This window comes from Stegodyphus dumicola, chromosome 10 (assembly GCF_044657685.1).
Source record: "Stegodyphus dumicola isolate Sdum_Otavi_A_Nest chromosome 10, ASM4465768v1".
In the NCBI taxonomy this organism is placed as follows: Eukaryota; Metazoa; Arthropoda; class Arachnida; order Araneae; family Eresidae; genus Stegodyphus; species Stegodyphus dumicola.
The window spans coordinates 28,976,023-28,995,105 of NC_140777.1; the positions used below are offsets into that span (position 1 = coordinate 28,976,023).

General features: G+C 34.0%; 1 protein-coding gene across 2 annotated transcripts in view; it reads left to right on the forward strand.

Moving 5' to 3' along the window:
* The window catches only part of LOC118203417 (guanine nucleotide-binding protein G(q) subunit alpha), a 72,865-nt gene that overhangs the window by 47,239 nt on the left and 6,543 nt on the right, over positions 1–19,083 (forward strand). Inside the window, exon 7 of one of the 2 annotated variants that reach the window (XM_035375695.2) lies at positions 6,007–6,430. In XM_035375695.2, the coding sequence (XP_035231586.1) occupies positions 6,007–6,011 (5 nt within the window). In that variant the 3' untranslated portion in view covers positions 6,012–6,430. Of the gene's footprint in view, positions 1–6,006; positions 6,431–13,950; positions 14,059–19,083 lie in introns of those variants that run through there. The other variant, XM_035375694.2, reaches the window with a different exon arrangement.

The following is a 19,083-nucleotide window of genomic DNA, read 5'->3' on the forward strand; positions in this document are numbered from 1 at the left end:
TTCATATGAAATATTTTAACAAAGCAGACAAAATATAAATTGAAGGTACAGCTACAGATTGCAATCACTAGCCAAATGTTAATTGTATGGTTTAAAAATGAAAATTTTCAGAATGTTTTCTGTGACAAAAGAACTGCCTAAAAATAGAAAAATTAAATTAAAAAAATTCATTTTTAAACTTTTCGAGAATTGTGCAAGTTACTGCTAAATATCATGTATAGTTATCTCTCCCCTCCCCACACCTTAAAAAAAGATTTTGTAAATTTGGAGAATTTTTTTATGTGATTTTAAGCTAGCTTATTTTATGCTAGATGAAATGTTAGTGTAGACAGGAAATCTTTTTTTTTTTTTTTTTTGAAAGAAAAGTAGAAGAAAAAAGAGTAGTATAATAAAGATAATTTATTGGTCAAACTATGGTCAGAACCACAATTAACATTCTTAATTTTAAAATTCTGCAATTAAAGTAGCAGAGTGTTATAATTAAAAGTATTTATGTTGGTTTCAAAATATTTTTTCTCGTAAATTCTTCAAAATATTTAAGTAAAAGTTACATTGACATTTTGTCCTTTGGAAAAAAATTTGTGATTCCATTGCTGTCATAGAAACATACCAATAGTGTCTTCACTATTGGTATGTTTCTAAAACAAAAGGTTTTTGTCATAGAAGCAAATTAGTTTTTGAAGACATATTCCTCCCTTTTGAAGGTGATTGTAACTTGCTCTCACAATTGTGGTGTTTAGTTGTGGAATAATAAATTTTTATTTCTTTGACAAGTTTGAAATTGAACACTGTCATGCTTTTAATCATTGTGCGGGTGATGTAGAGCAGGCAAAGGAGTTTTTCTTTTCTTTCAATCATCAAATAAATTTTCATAATTTGTCTATAGTTGTTCCTGCATCTCTTTGGGATTATAAATGTCACTTGGATATCTGCCCAAAAAATAAATAATTATTCTCAATTTTTTCTTATTTATCTGTCTTTGTTTGATGTTTTCGTGTTTAAAATAAAATGTTTGCTCTTTGCTCCATGCTGTTTAGATAATAACATTTTCTTATTAACTGAACAAAATGGTCATGTACACTCTTTTGCAAAAAAAATCAAAGTGCAATGAAGAAAGGGCTTGTTTTTGATGAAATTGAATATGTGTATAACTCATACACAGATAATAAAATGATTAAAAATCAAGGCCATAGTACCTGTTCACGGCTCACAATCACCCATTGAGTGTTCAAATTGGTTACCCATTGAGTGTAGTTGGTCAAACCACCACTGACGGCAATGCTTGAATTCGTCAAGGCAAGGAGTGGTAGAGGTTCCTAATGTCATCCTGTGACACATTCTGCCAGGCATTCAATAGTTGTTGCTCCAGATCTGCGATATTTTGTGGTGCCCGAATCTGGCGGCCTACCATGCCCCAGACATGCTCGATTGGAGAAAGGTCTGGTGACCTTGCTGGCCAAGGAAGAGTATCAACCGCACAGAAACAGTCCAGAGATATGCGAGCAGTATGTGGCCTGGCATTATCTTGTTGGAAAATGGCCCCAGAATGATGTGCCACGAAGGATAATGCAACTGACCGCAGGATGGTGTCAAGATATCATTGAGCTGTTAAAGATGTACAGAGGAGGACTAAAGATGACCTGCTGTCATAAGAAATAGAGCCCCACACCAGGGGTTGTAGCTGTATGCCTTTGTAAAATAAAAGCTGATTGGAACCTCTGGCCTCGTTCTCTCCAGACATGAACACGGTGGTCATCTGCTTCAAGAGTGAAGCGGGATTCATCGTTGAACACTATACGATGCCAGTCGGATGGCAGCCATGATGATCCGCTGCGACACCACTCCAGATGACTCCAACGATATTGTGGAGTCAAAGGCAAACGTCTTAAAGGCCTCTGTGATCATAATCCTGCCTCAAACAAGTGCCCTCAGATGTTGGACGGTACCATGGGAGGTATAGATGTGGCTGTAGTGAGTTGAATAGTCTGCAATGATACTGTTGGGGCAGTTCAGGCGGGGTGAACAATAATCCTATCTTGCCTTGCATTTATGCTCCTTGGCGTTATTGTGTCTTTATTTCATCGGCAATTTCCTTGTAGCAACCATTGTTGCCAACATCTTTGCACAGCAGTGTCTGTACACTGCAGGTGGCAGTCTATTGCTTGGTATGACCACCCGGCTTCACAGAACCCTACAATGAGACCACGTTCGAAGTCATTTAGTTGTCTGTGAGGTCTTCGATATCGTCGTAATGGGATTTTTAGTTGCTTCTTTACGGGATTACAATGGCAGCAACAAAAAAAAATCAATTTTCCGCCTCTGTTACTGGTTTTATACTTTGCGAAATGCGCGCTATGAGTGCCATTCATGTTCATTTGCCTTGAAACTTTGATCATTTGCATGTTCGATCAAGCTGTTTTTGCATACCAAATTTTGTCACAATTGCAAAAGTCCTTCTTGGTGCTTCGATTTTTTTTGCAAAAGAGTGTATTTCAGGTGACGGCAGGGCCGATGGCGGAGTTAGTGCAACTGATGTGTTTGCACTGAGTGGCAGAATTTAGGTGCCGCAGAATTTTTATTATTTAGAGAGGAATTTAACAACAAAATTTAAGGATACCAGAATTTTTAGTTTTAGGGGGAGGTACTGGGCAGCAGAGTTTAAAACTCTCAGAGAGTGCACTGGTGGCAAAATGCATAGAGGTGGCTTTTGGGTGACACCGTGTTAATTTATTAATTATTATAACAATTTTTTTAAATTAAAGCAATAATCTGTCTTACATTTTCAGTAAATTTCAAATGACAGCTATATTATAAGGGTTGGGGTAAAAGTCATGCAACAACTTTTTTTTTTTTTTTTTTTTGGTAGATATGTGAATGGATCACAAAATGTATATGTTTCATGTGGAAGTTCTGCAGGCATAGTGTGTATGCAGAACAACAGATGGCTCTGTGATAGCTGGCTCTATGGCAGTCAGTTGGTGAGTGCCATGTGAGATGGAAGTAACCCGTGTTCAGCAGCGTGCTTACATCAAAATAGCTGTTCTCCGAAGGAGAAATGCAATGGAATGTCACAGTGAATTACTAGAAGCCCTTGGGAATAATGCCTTACCATATTGTACAGTAGCACGGTGGGTAGGAAAGTTTCAGCAAGGACGTGTCAACCAGTGAAGAGCAACGTTTGGGGCAACCGGTGAGTGTGCGGACCGACTTGGCACGTGCCGTCATCGAGCACCTCATGGATGAAGACAGACGATGGACATCTCTGGAGTTAGAGAGGGCAAGTGGAATTGAGAAACGCACTGTCCACAGGATATTGCGTAATAAGTCAAATTGATGGTGATCGTCGCGTAATACATCAGGGGTGTCATTGTTTGCCACTTTGTTCTTCATGGCAGAACAGTGACCGCACAATACTACAGGGACTTCCTGGTGCGACAGATACGACGTGGTGTTTGGGATAAAGTCTGGATCTTGTGGACAGTGCAATAATTCTGCACAACAATGCAAGACCACATAAAGCAGAGTGTGTACGACGGCTACTCCAACGTTGGGAATGGGAAGAATTGGAGCACCCTCTGTACTCTCCTGACCTTTCGCGCTGTGGCTTTGATCTTATTCCCAAGATTAAGGATCCAGTACGTGGTAGGCGGTTTGCAACACGAGAGGACATTGCTAATGCTGTGCGTCAACAGATGGCTTGATACACACATGGTGCAGCAAATGCTGAGGCTGATGGTATGCAGCGTCTCCTACATCATTGGCAGCATGTGGTGACAGTAGCAGGGGACTATATTGAAGGTCTTTAGGCCCAGCTTTGTAATGTCAAATTTATGTGTATTGTGTTATCATTCTTTTGCATGGTGAAGGCTATATTGCCCTGTATACTACCGTAATAAATTCATGTGTTATGATATTTCAGTGCTATTCATTGTCCACACATGTAGTTAAGACCTTGTTGTTTCATCTGTATATGTAACATTTTCCAACTGGACTGGTATGTTCAAGAAAAAAAATAGTTGCCATGACTTTTGCCCCAACCTACAGATTTGTGTTTTGTTGTTTTAAAGTTCGGCTCTTAATTTTTTTTCAAGTGCTATTTGAAATAACTGTATTTTCTTTTATTGCAACTTTGAATTCAAAATACTACTACTGAATACCATCTAAAGACTTTCATGCATATTTGACAAAAATCATTGAATTTAAATTAATTGTTAGAAGGTTATAACAAGATTATTACACTGGCTCTGATAGCACTGAATGGCGTTGTAAATAGCGTTGAAACATTTATTTTTATTGAATATAAAGCAGAATACTTTTTCCCTGGAAGATATGGGATTTTTAACTGTGCAGTTTGTTTCTTCTTTTAATGATATATATGTGTGTAGCAAGTAGGAACATCATTTATAACATTATCAACACATCTGCTTATATGTGCATAACTTATTCATTGCATTCTGTATTGTTAGCTGAACAAAGGCAAAATTTGAATTATGGTTACTACTGAATGCGTATGTTTTTGCATCATTGTGTAACAGAAAGAACATAAGTTAAAACTATTCTTAAATCAGAGTTTCCATCTTTTAAAATTGTTCATTACTCATATATAAATGATAAGCCTATTTATAAAATAATAATGTTATTCATATTTGTATAACATGGCAAATTTTGTGTTAATCGCCCTCCATTAGTAGGTTTCATAACCATTTAAAACAATTTGTCTACATTCAAATGGTGATTTAGCATTTAATTTTGTAATTCAGGCATAAATCCAACCAGTGAAATTTATTTTTTCCTGGATTTCTTTTAATTCCAAATGTTTGATTTTATAGAATACATGGAAAAAATATTGCTATTTTGAAATGATGTCTGAGTATTTGTCTTCTATAACGTCTTATATTTTACAGAATCGAAAATATTTTTGCATACATCAAGGAAATATGTTTTGTCATGAAAAATATAAAATGGGTTGATCTTAGAAATTTAAAATGAAGTAAGACTTAAATATATAAAATACAGGGTGGGTTCCACTCTTATTATTAAAGTTCTATTAAAGTTCCACTCTCAAATGATCATAAAAGGAAACCTACTAGACCAAATGTTATCAAAATTGGTAATCGTGTAAAGGAGGTCATGACAATTTATTTTCCATGAAAAAAAAGAAGAAAAAAAGGCTAAAAAAAACTCACCACCAAACAGGAAATGGCACCGTATATAATATTGTTAAATGAAATAAGGTTCAGAATCTAACTTAACTTTTTGTTACACAGGTTTAAAATGCTGTAGACCCTTAAAAAAACAGTGACCTAAACATAATTACCATTTAAAGGCGATAAAAGTCGAGTGTGCTATCTGTGTAATGGAGAACTTCGTCCGTGAAAAACCACAAAATAGTGATTGGAAAATGTGAGATCCCAAATCACTCGTAAAAGTGTGCATATTCCGAAAAATCGTTTTCTTTCAGATTTCTAATTTGTGAATTTTTAAGCCTGAATTTGGGCCTAGGAAATGCAGATTCGGTTTAAAACATTTTTAATCGTTTCTGAAACAAAGCTGTATGTGGGGTTGAGGCAAAACCGCAATGACTTGTAATTGGCTTATGGGAGGAAGAAGTAAATGATTTAAATGTAAATATTTGGTGTAATTGATAGATGTGATACACCGACATGTCTGTAACATTCCTTCTGATATGCTAAGAGCTGCTGTTCAGAATGCAGTAATACGATTTAACTTGCTTTCGGAAAATGGTGGATATCACATTGAAACACATTTTAGAAACAATTAAACACATTTTGAACTGATGTCTTCACGTCTTATTTCGTTTAGCAATATTGCATACAGCGCCAATCAAGTATATGTTTGTCTATAAACTAATTTAATGCAATTTAGTTCGAAGAAAATATTATGCATGAGTATGTAATTTCAGCATTTAGTTTGAATAACAACATTAAAAATATTTATTTAGCCTCATATGTTATTGTAAAAGTGTTTTTACTTTTTTATTAACAGTGTAAGCAGTAGCCTGATAACGATTCACTTCCGTACACATGCTTCAACATTTTGAAAGTCTCCATAGCACTCTTTCCCAAGTGAACACAAAATTTGATATTGATTCTCTGCTCAACTGATGCCATTTCCTTCTGTCGCGGGTCACTAAATGCACCTGCCTACAAAGAACGCTGTTACTGTGAGCTTTCAACAATGTTATTTGGGACAAACCACTTTTAGAAAAGGGGGAGAACGTAGTAACACAAAAAAGTTCTTGTAGTCACACTACTGCAAAAAAAGTTTTACGTTATAGACTCAGTCCAGGAACTTTTGAATCCTACAACATATATTTGCCAAAATAACATCGATTTTTGTATCCTTTAGTAATTAACTTTGTTTTAATATAATTTGTATCATTTAATGTGCCTTCTTCCATAAATTTGTTTTAATATGATTTGTATCATTTAATGTGCCTTCTTCCATATAAATTTATTTAATATTAGTTAATAATACTTTCAAATTTCAGGCAGTTTTCTCTAGCATACTTGTGAAACTAATTCTAGCAGTAATAGGACATACCATCTCAAAATTTATTGCACATATTGTTTACTTATGTATGCTGCTAAATAAATATAAAATACTTTAATTTATTGTAAAATATCATTAAATAGATATCTACTGTCTGCAGAAAATACAGTTTAAAATCCCAATTGAGACAGATTCTAATCTCAATCCTCAGTGAAGAAAACAACTCCTATTATAGTTATAAAAGTAATGCTTTGGGGATTATATATATATATATATATTATAAAGTCATGTGTAATTGGCAAATTTTTGTGTTTTCGAGTTGTACCATAATTAATTTACCTTCAGCACAGTCAATACGCACGGAGCAAATAGCCTGGAATTTTCTTGAAATACACCTGGGAAAGTCCTCCTGTTTAAGTGGCAAGCCTGTGCTTTCAAGTTTTTCAAAATATGGGTAGGGTGGAAGAAGTGCGTGTTTCATCATCATGTTGCTAATTTCTTGCTAACTATTGCAAGTAAATTTATCTATCAGTTTGTTTCCTTGATTGTGGAAGATATCTTTTTTCAAATGCACTTAAATTTTGTTCGTAAAGTTAGCATTTAATCAGATGAACTTATTGTCCTAATCACATCAGTTTGACTTAAACAGGGTTCGTAGCGGTTCTTATAAGTGCTTTTATAAGTCCTTATATTTGAAAATAAAATATAAAGGCCCTTATAGGTGCTTACTTTTTCTTTAAAGCCCTTATTTTTTTTGTTTTTAGTGCTTTTTTTAGGGGGGGGCTTTTAGTGCTCTTTTTTTTTTTTTTTTTTTTTTTTTTTTTTTTTAAAGCCAAAACTAAATAAACAACTTTTCTTACTAATATGGAATGTCAGATGGTGAGTCACACTCCCTGAAATAGCTTTTCCCCCTTTCTCTGCATTAACATAACCTTTGGTGTGCACGAAGAGTACAGACAGGTGCCTGTTGTTCTATTGGTCAAAGAATTGCGAAAGCAGTAGAAAATTCTGCTTCATTCGGCATTCTTTTCCTCCCACCCAAATACTACACACGTTTGAATTTCTATCAAGATCTTAAAAATTTGCTTTCTCGTTCCGCTTGGTCAGTTCATATTCGTGTTTATTATGATTGTTATGCTTATATTATGAGCATATGTATGAATGATTATAATAGCATAGTTGCAGTAACTGCTGAAGTATAGTAAACTTCCAAAAATGGTTGTGTTTTAACACAGATTAGCTTTCTAAGGAATAATATTTGGAATGGCTTAAATAAAGGGAAAGTAATCAAATAGTCAAAATAATTTCATTTTTTTGGGCCAATGCATTATACAGTACGAAGGTTGGGAGGTCTCCCCTTTCTCCGCAAAATATTGAATATTGAAACTGTTACAGTTTGCTGCAAAACAAGCAATGTACTTTTTTTTTTTTTTTTTTTTTTTTTTGGTCACCTTCCAATCTGGATTGAATAGGACTAAAAGTTCTGCGGTCTACCAACCTAAGCGAAAAATGATTCTATTCCAGAAATTTAACGCCATTTGTTGAAAATTAGAAGGAGAAACACCCCAGTTATTTAGTTCTTTATTCCCTCAATACCGGCAGGTGTTGATTCCGATTATGTAATATCACGTAGGGAAGAATTACGGCGCACATATTGTGCAATAATGTTTGCGATATTTTGCAGAGATAATTAATTTTGATGTTCAGTCCGAGATTTGTTTATGAACACTTCAAAGAGTTATACTGTGCTTTCTAAGCAGAATATTTTTTAGTTCCGTTGGTTTATTTTTATATGATGCACATATTGAAATGTCAAAAGCATTTATTTAGCGGAAAAATCTAAAGAGCGGCTACAGTCTACCCCCTTCCGCTCCTTCAAGTTACGCTCGACTGTCCGAATGTTCGTCAATTTCCAAATAAGCCGATTAGTTAAGATTTTGCTGTTAAAGATGACTGCATGAAGCAAATTTCTGTCTTCTGATTTCAGAAATGTTCCTCTTTTTTACTTAAATTACGTTGCTTGCAATATCTGTTAAGAGAAAACTGATATACAATGAAAATTTAGAAAATGTTCAGAATTTAGATTTAAATTATTTAAATATCAATATAAGTGGAAAAATAAATTGTATTTGTTATTAAGCTCCAAGTGAATACAATAAATATGCCTTATTATTTATTTTTTCTATTTTGAACTGAAATTTCATCATTAAATCTTGTAATATAGTTTAGTTCTTCATAATTTTTTTTTTCTCTTATTGTAAACTAGTTCTGTAAATTGAACTATTATTTATAATTAAAAACAAAAAAAAGTAATTATTTTCCATGGTTGAGGTAATGCTTATTCTCTCTTAATAAGTACTTCATTTCTCATAATTTAAATTACAAGTCTAAAAGGTTATGCAGTTGTGTATGATGTAATTAGACAGTTGCTTATTTTTTCCCTTAAAATGTGCTTGAAAAGTGCTTATAGGTGCTTATTTTTTTTAATTAAAATGTGGCTATGAACCCTGTTAAATTTATCTAAAACTTTTCCAATTTTGTAAAATGCTTTTTCATTAGTTTACAGCGCAATTATACAACAATTAAGTTGTATATTATTAATTTTCAAAATTGAGATTAAAATGTTCATATACAGTTAAATCTAAAAAATTTGTTAATGGGAAGTGGTTAACCCTCTCGCTGCGCATCCTGCGATTTCCCGGGGCAACGTAAAAGTAGCAAAACTTGCACAACCCGCGATTTCTGCGGGGATGAATTTTCACCATCTATTTTACTTTGCAACCAGCTCTTTCCCCATTCAAGGTTTCCTTTCGGCTTTTCTGTGATGTTTAATTGTTTATTTAGATGTGGGCTAACAGATGGTGTTAGTTGTTCACATTTCTGCCAAATATACAAGAATACGCAATGTAGCATTTTGCGCATGCTTTTCAGAGCTCAAAGATGTCTGGCAGGAAGCGTTTCGCGAGTGATATAACCTGTATTCCTGACGCTATTTCCGACACTGATAGTACTTCTGAATCTGATTTAAAGTGTATTGAAGATAAGTTACAGTGAAACTGATGAGAATTTCTCAGATTCCTCTGCAAATAGTTATGAATCTGAAAATTCAGTTTCTATTGAAAACGTTCAACAATGGTGCAAAATTGATATGCAAAATATTACATTATGCAAATATTTTCATTAGTATATATGTTTTACCTTTGTATTTTATAAAATAAATCATAATTTAACCAATAATAATTTTAAAAATTTTTCTTTTATATCATTATTCTTCAATTTCAGTATTCTGACAGCCTTTTTCTATGATCTAATTCTATATTGAAAAAAACTCTTTTACAAAAAATTTTTGTCTATTTTAACTGTAAAATATATGTATATTTAAAATAAGTAATAAAAAATACGCAATTTTTGAACTTATTTTGATAATGAAAAAAGTATGCAGTGAGTGGGTTACGATTAGTAATATTAAGTAACTTGTTTTTCTGATTAGTAATAACGGGTGGCCATAATTAAACTGACAGTGCTCACAGTGTTCTCTGTAGCGCGATCTATTTGCAAGAATGACACCACATTTTGTAGGGAGATTAAACAAGACGAGGGACGAAGGATTCCGCAAAAAAAAAAAAATTAGTTCCAAAAGTCACCGCTAGGGGAATATTTGCCGCTGTGTAATAAAAAATAGTGTGTTAACAAATGCAAATCAATAGGGAAATTACCTTTTATTTTGCATTAAAATGAGATTCAATGTGGCTGCCGTTGTTGTGGACCATATATTGAATTCTGTGCACAGTATGCACAACAGCAGAAAGTAACATGTCTGCAGGAATCTCCCGTACAGTCTGTGATATGTTATCCTTCAACGTAGCCGGGTCCTGGACCACTCCTTGATAGACCTTGGACTTAAGGTATCCCCATAGCCAGAAGTCGCATGGGGTCAGATCAGGCGACCGAGGTGGCCATGCAGTTGGAAAGTAGCGCCTAATGACTCTTTCTGTCGTAGCATCTGTTGCACCCGTACAGCAACGTGTGGAGGGCTCCATCTTGCGTGAAAATGATAAAGCATCTTGCGGGCATTGTCTTTGCTGAAGTGCCGGAATGACAAAGCTGTTTAACATGTGGCGATATTTCTCTCCGGTAACAGAACAGGTTTCCGGTCCTGTTGGGGTAATGTTCTCATAGAAGAATGGACCTGCGATAAATTCCGCTGTGAACCGACACCAAACTGTTACCTTTGGTGAATGTAAGGGAATTGCTGTGACTGTATGTGGTGATTTGTCATCCCAAGTTCGACAGTTCTGGGTATTCACAGTTCCATTCAGGAAAAAGTGGGCCTCGTCTCCCCATAAGATCATCCATCATGGCCAAGCATCATCCACCTCCATTCTGGCAAGAAAGGTGAGAGCAAAAGTCAATCGCTTATCATGGTCGGGGTACAGTAACTCCTGTACACGGCTAATCTTGTACGGATAGAAGCTGATAATCTTTCTTAAGATTTTCCATACCGTACTGTAAGGCATATCCATAATAAAAGGTAATTTTATTCCGTATTAATTTGCATTTGTTAACACTATATTTTCTATTACACAGCACGAAATATTCCCCTAACGGTGACTTTTGGAACTAAATTTTTTTTTCGCAGAATCCTCCGTCCCCCGTCTTGTTTAATCTTCCTACAAAATGTGGCGTCATTCTCGCAAATAGGTCGCGCTACAGAACACTGTGAGCACTGTCAGTTTAATTATATCCACCTGGTATTCATTGTCCTTAGGATAATTTATATCTTGAGCATAAATTTGCTTATTTAACTAACAATAGTTAGAAATTTGTTGGTAGAAGGTTGAGTTTAAACTCAAGTATGGGCTGCAAGAATATGAAAATGACAGACATGGTATTATTATGAAATGCAAATTTTCTCCTCTCTGATTATTCCCAATTTACTGTTGTCACAAGAACTGTTGGAAACAATGGGACATATTTTTTTTTCTTGATAAATTTTTGCAAAGGTTATCATAGAAATGGGAGCTCATAAATATATTAAATAGTTGGACGTGAAACGTTTTGCTTTATCAGATATTGTAACTGAAGGCAGTGTTATTCCAAATAAACAGCTGTATTGATTAACCAGTGATTTCTCATCAGTAGAATTTATTACGCATAATATAAACCCACCCATATTTATAATTAAAAAAAAACTTAGAAAGAGACAAAGTTAGGTAAATGCTTAAGATGCATGTGAAACTCTAAATAGAAGTAATTTTGAATGAAGTTGCCATACTTACTAAAGCTTAAACTTTCAGTAATTCATTCTTTTTTTTTTTAAATATATTTGAAATGATTATAATTTTTGGTGCAATGTAGTGTTTTGATGTAGTCATTTGGCATTGTTCCAGTTAGGCATGTTTTATTTTAAAAGTGGGGTTCTTCAACTTAAGTCAAATTCATGCTCTTGTTTGCCATTTCATTTCAGACCTAATATAGGACATCTTGCATGTAAAAAATTCATTCTGACATTAAAACTCTTTTTGATAAGTGTCCTTACATTGAAAAGACATTCCTTAAAGTAAAATAATTAAAATGAAAACATTTTAATTATTTTATGCCAGTACTTGCTATTTTAACATATGCTTAAAATATAGTATGTGACATAACTAAATTCAGTGCTAATGTGAAAATGATTTAACCTTTTCTTCCTTATCTGAGAAAAGCAAAACTGTATTTGTAGAGGAAAAAATTCTAAATTATTTTCCATTTTAATTTCTCATAAATTTTTCTCCATTAGCATTAACCGTCTTTTCTAATTATCATATTTTGTAGTTCTAAAGTACAGTTCAAAGACCAAGATCTGGAATTGTCATGACTTAGTTGATTCCAGATTTTAGATTACTGGTTTGAATCTAGTGAAATGACATGTAGATGTTACGGTGAAACACCGAAATCTGGAGAATGTCGACTTTCACTGGTGAATGTCAACATTCACATAGTCGCTTGGTTTATGTCCGAAATATTTTCCAAATACTCTTATTTCTGACTTACACCGGTGAATGTCGACATTCACCACGTACTAATGGTGAATGTTGAACATATAAGAATATTATATTTCTTTCTCCGTAATTCATTCGCAAAAAAACGCACTTGAGACTCAGAATAAGAACTTAAAACACACAGTACATTCAAAATGAGAAAAGAAAATAATAGAAGTTATAAACTTACCAAATTATGTGATTCAAATCTTATTTATTGCAACAACTTAAAAGTATTATGACACTTTAAATTGCACAAGAGGCCCTTGCTTTTACAACTGCATTTATTTGTGGAACACTTCCTTTTGGAATGGCAGCGTGTACATATACTCCTCTCTTTTCGACCTACACCAGAGCATATCTGTGATTGTTGACATACACCGGTGAGGGTCTGAATGTAAAGAAATATTCGATCTTTCACCGACGTATTTGGTGAATGTTGACATTCTCCGATTTCGGTCTTTCACGGTAACATAGACATGACAACATTGGGGCTTCTCATGCTGTTTATGTCAGACAGAAAAATGCTACCCCTCTACATTGTTCACCAACAAGTGGCAGCATTAGGGGTGGCAAAAATTTTAGAATTTGTTCTAAATTCTAAAATTTTGAAAAGGCAGAATTTTTGGAATAAAGGGCCAGGCAGTAGGATTTAGGACCCGGAGATATTGCCACCAGCAGAAAAATGTGTAGCTTTGGTTCTCCTCCCTCCCCCCAAGCATTCAAGGGCCAAAAGTGTAATCCTGGCCATTGTCAGTTAGTGCATTCCACAGTGCAAGTATCTAGTCAGCGCGTGTTTGAAAGTGACATGCAGGAATTTCCTTTATTCCATAGAAAAACCACATTTATGACACACCTGCTGTCTTTTGTTACAATATTCTCCATTTCTAGACTTCTACACTTTTCTTTGTCTAGTTCTATGGTGATTTTGGACTTAGTACTTTACACACATATTCCTAAATCAAATGCCATTTAAAAAAAGAGAGAGAGAGGGGTCATGGAATTTATAATTTCTAAAAATCGCAGATTTATAATTAATTGTTACACGTTACTAATTTAAATGTATGTAATTTTTTGGTAATAAATTGAAGTCAATTAAAAAAAACTTGCTAGGTGTATTTTATTGTTTTATTTCAAGTCCTGTAATCTGACACCCCCTCAATTTTTTATGATGATGCTGAAATTTGAAGGTGCATCTTAGAATTGAAGCTATATGGTTATTTATTTCAAAATCAAGGGAATTTAAAATATTCCTTGCCTCAAATTATAGAGCCTGGTGCTTATACGCTAAATTTTGTATCTATTTTGATTTTGCTATACAATGTCTATTTTGTGACCTAACTTCTGAAAAATAGTTCATTTGGTGAGAAATAAGATTAAATTATCTAAATAATTTTCATTTCTTTCTTTTTTACAGGACCAAAGAAAGATGCTATTCATGCCAGAGAATTTATTCTAAAAATGTTTGTTGATTTAAATCCCGATAGCGAGAAAATAATTTATTCACATTTCACTTGTGCTACAGGTAATGCATATTTCCTATTAAATCTTTCTTTCAGATGAATACACAAATGCTTCTAAATGTAAAATGTTCAAAATGGCTGATATTTGTGTTTGAAATAAGAATACCAAATTTTCTTGTTGTTTATAAAAAACCTAATAATTCCTATTTGAATTTTTCCCCCTCATAATATTTCAGGCACATATAATAATGATATGAAATATCCTGTTTTAACAAAATCTTCCTGCCACCACAATTATTGTCTGCACAAACACTTTGCTTTGGTGTGTTTAATCATATTTTGTTAAAACCATCATTTACTTCCAATGCTGTTGCAAAAAGTCAGCTACAGAAACTAATGTTGTTTCATATGACATTGTGATGGTAACGGAAAGTTCAAAAACATGGACCTTGACATTCAAGAAGCAGGGTGCTCTAGCCAGGCTACTGATGTTAATAAGTCCTGCCTGTGAGAACTTGTGGAAGAAGATCAGTAAGCAACCACTCGAGAACTTGCTAAGAAGTTAAACGTTAGTGCCATGTTCATTAGTCGAGTTATACATCACATAAACTTGACATACACGTCAGTCACTGGGTGCCATATGAGCTGACTCAAGCAGATAAGGACAGATGTGTTCGGGCCTGCACTAATCTGCTCGAATATGAGCGCAAACACAAAATTCTGGACCGGATCATTACTTGTGATGAGAAGTGGGTTGACTTCACACACCGAAAAGGGGGTTCATCTGCACCCATTGATTCCGTCAGCACCGTCGCAAAGTGCAATTTGACTAACAAAAACATCATGCTTTGTGTCTGGTGGGATTGCCGTGGTATTATCCACAAAGAGTATCTGGCTAAAGATAAAACCTTTGACAATAAGTCTACAACAAGATGCTAGTCCATGTTGATGGTTGCCTTATGCCGCATTTGGCATTGGACATTTTCTTCCAAATCCAACGAATAGTTGTGGGATTGATCTGCATTTCATCCAAGATGTAGTGCAAGTACCATCCGGAATGCAGAACATTAATGAACTCATCAATTTGGTGATTTTGAATATGACAACTTTGTTATACCTCAGACAGAAATAACACAAAATCTCGTATTTTATAGCCATGATACCTCTAAAACTTATGGTTTTGTGCTTGTTTACAGGCTTATGTACCTTGTTCTGTCTGATTGGCTTGCAGATGGTTGCATTTCCATAATTTATGTGCGTGTTTGTTCAGATTTGTGTCTGGATAACTATGACTTATTACTAAATTCATATTATAGAGTGCATGAATGCTGTTCTGGTCCTGAAGTTTCTATCTGTGATCAGTTGCTGATGAGCACTTTCTAAAGCAAATGATGTGTCATAGCTTAGCCAGTCAGTATGAGAATTTTAGGATCAAGTTAGTGGCATACTCTATATTTAATTTAGATTTTATGCTTTCTCCATATCCTTATGTGATTTGAGATATTGAGTTTCGTATGGGTTATTCAATTCATGGACATCTGGAAGTCATCCATAAATTGAAAATCTAAGAATTTTTATTTGAAAGCCCAAGAACTTTTAGCATATAATGAAGTGTTGATAGCATCCATACATTCAAAAAAAATTTCAAGTCTTTTTGGAGACAATAGTTTCATTTTCTCCATGTACATTACTATTTTATTTCTACATCTACCATTTTATTTATTTTTGCCCTGTTTATCTGGTTTTTTTATAAAACAAATCATAACAGATTTTTTTCAAATAACTTTTTAGCCCAAAGGGGCAATTTTGCCCAGAAGGGCTATTAATTTCATTTTAGCATTTTGTATTGAATCACTTTTCCAATTGTTGTCACCAAATCTTATTGTCCTTAGCATTGGGATAAAACAACGGTACCTAGAGCTATCAAATTTTGAATAATGTAATCCTCCATCCAAATATGGACATCTGGAAGCCAAAATTTGGAATTTGTTATATTAACTACTAGCAGCTGAGAAGAATACCAAACGCTAAATTTAAAAGCTGCACAGAATTTTACTCTGCAGAACAACTTCATAAAAACAATATGGAAAAAAAATATATTACATATAACAAAATTACAATAAGCAATATCCCTTGTTACAAATATTAATTATCCTAATAAATGAATTAACCATCTTCCCATTGCCTTCTCTCAACAAACATCCAGTATTCGAGAGAAACATTAAATTTAAAAACTGCACAGACTTATCGCCTTCATTTTTCCAAGAGGCAACAGTGCTGATTTTGAACAGTCAGCAGTCCACAGTGTACAATTGAATGAAAAACTGTTACCAAAACCATGTTTCTAAAAGAATGAAACTATTGAAAATAATGTAATAATACCAAAAAGGTAAAATTTAAAAAAACTGGTTCGAATTTTGAAAAAATTGCTTCTAGGTGCACTGTCTCTTGTCTAGATGTACCTATATACCAAATTTCGTAGCCCTGGGTCTATTATCTTACATGCAGCACGAACGAAGGACACACAGACTCTTTCTTTTATTATATGTAGAGATTTCATATTTTGCAAAACTTTAATGAATGTTTGATTAACAAACTCAATCATTTGAAAGCAAGCAATGTCAATGCTCTACGGGGGGGGGGGGATCTCCAGCGTGTGAGACTGTGTATCGGAAATTCTAAAGATATGCTCTTTTAAAATTATGTGATATTGCTGTTGAATTGGATTTTATGGTCTAAGTGTGAAGAACATGATATTTAATAAATAAATGTAACACACAGAACATTAAAAAAAGTCCCTTTGGGTGCAATATAAAATCTGAAAATTTCTTTTTTTAAATTTAATTTCTTAAATATTTCTCTGTTTTTCTACATAGTTTCCATATTTTTAAAAACATTTCTCCTAATGTTCTATAAGCTTGTCTAAGTCATAGACGTCTGCGAGGAAAACCATTCTTAAAAACTGCTGCTTTTACCTGGTCATCGGTAGCAAACCACTTGGCTCTGAAAAACTCCTTTAGGTAACGCAACAAATGAAAATCATGTGGTGCTGTACAGTGGGTGGTCAATCTGTTCCCATCCAGTGAATTGCAGAATGGGTTCTGGCATTCTCATGCAACAACAAAACTCCATATGACAGAAGGCCATGTCGCTTATTTAGTCAGGGTAGCATAATAAGTGGCATTATTTATTGTTATCCTTTGCTGCATTAACTTGACTAACAAGCCTCTTTGTCTGTCCCAAAGCACGATTACCATAACCTTGCATGTTGAGATTGTCTGCTTGTCCTTGGCTCTGACTGTTGATGCTGTTTGACTCCATTCATTTGACTGATGTTTAGACTCTGGAGTGATATGAGAAACCCACGTCTCATCCTCTGTGACAATCCTCTCTAAAATTTAATTGCCTTTCTTATGATATCAGTCCAAAAATTAAGAGCACAAACCAATTTTTTTTTTTTTTTTTATTTGGTGTTCCTCAAAATTCCTGGGAACCCAGCATGCGTACAGTTTGTGAAATTGCAACTATTCAAAGACAAAAAGTTGTTCTACCCTAATTTGGAAGCTTCAGTACTAAAGTTGGAATTGTGAATCGCCAGTCTTTCATTCATGGCATTGACCAACTCTGTGATCACTGATCATCGGCCTGATTGTGGTTTATCATGAACATGAACTTAATGTCCACGAAAGCTGTCACCTACTTAACGTATTTTGCTGTCTGTCATATTGATTATATTGGCCTTACCTGTTGATCAATTTGTGCTGCTGAAATGTTCCTTGCTGTCAAAAGCTCAATCACTGACTATATTTCACAGTCAGCGGGCTAATTAATTATTTTAACCATTTTGAATGTTTTGACTCCTATTAAGATTAGCATTTCCTGTTTTGTATTATTTAACACAGTCAAATACCGAAAATCCGCCGACCTGAAATCCGCATTGCCTCTCAGAATATAAACATTCAGTTTATAGGTTCCTTAAACCGCAACATTGAGTACGAAATATCGAAGAAAAAAATACTTAACAAATAATGACGTCATAATTACCGAATAATAATGAGTCAAAACAGAAATACCAAATTATTGATATAAAAAAAGTTTAAAAAAATAAAATAAGTTTTTTGCCCTTTAATCTCCATCGAGGTAAAAAAGCAGACGATTCACTCTTTGTTCAAGTTCACAATTCACGTTGTTGTATTTTCTGAGCTTTGTTATTTCATTTCACGAGATTGTTTAGTGCTGCCTTTTTTTTATCCAGTTATTTTGAGAATAAATTAAGAATATTTTTAATTTCAGCCCTTTTTAATACAATGACAGATAAGAAACACACTCGTGATTTTACTGCTTGCAACGTTGAAAAACGTAAATGCGTTGCATTGACAGTAACGCAAAAAGTGCAAATTCTGCAAAAGATGGAAGCAGGTGTTACTCCTCGATTTATAGCAAAATGGTACGGAATCGCTACACGATTGTGTCTGATATACTGAAAAATAAAGAAAAGCTGTTTAAATTTTACAGCAACAGTGATTCTAACACCGGAATCCGAAACCGGAAATCTTTGTATGAGGGAAAATCGGCAAACGTAGATGCTGTGTACATATAATACAATTAATAATATAATTAATTTATATATGTAATAATAATTTAATGCATATAATAAATTATTGCAATATAATAATTTAATTAAATGTATCTAATATGCCTTATTCATTTTGCACTTTTAGTCTGAATATTATGCTTTATCTTTTCTCTCCTGAAATCCGCACAACCTCTGGTTCCAAGCTTTGTGGATTTCTGGAATTCTACTGTACTGTGTTTTGTAATTTTGTTTGATGGCTTTGTTTCGTAATTAATCTGGCAACCAATTTTGTTTTGAATGTAATGATCAGAAAATTACCATTCTAAGAGATACTGAATGTTTTTCATAATTAAGATGTACAGATCATTTTGATCATTATACTATACATGTAAGATAATCGTATTTATCTGTATGTGTTCGTAGAGTGAAATAAATTTGATATAAAACGAAGTTGGATTTCGAGTCAAAACAATACCAATGCAAATGGCATCGTTTGATGAACAAGGCATGC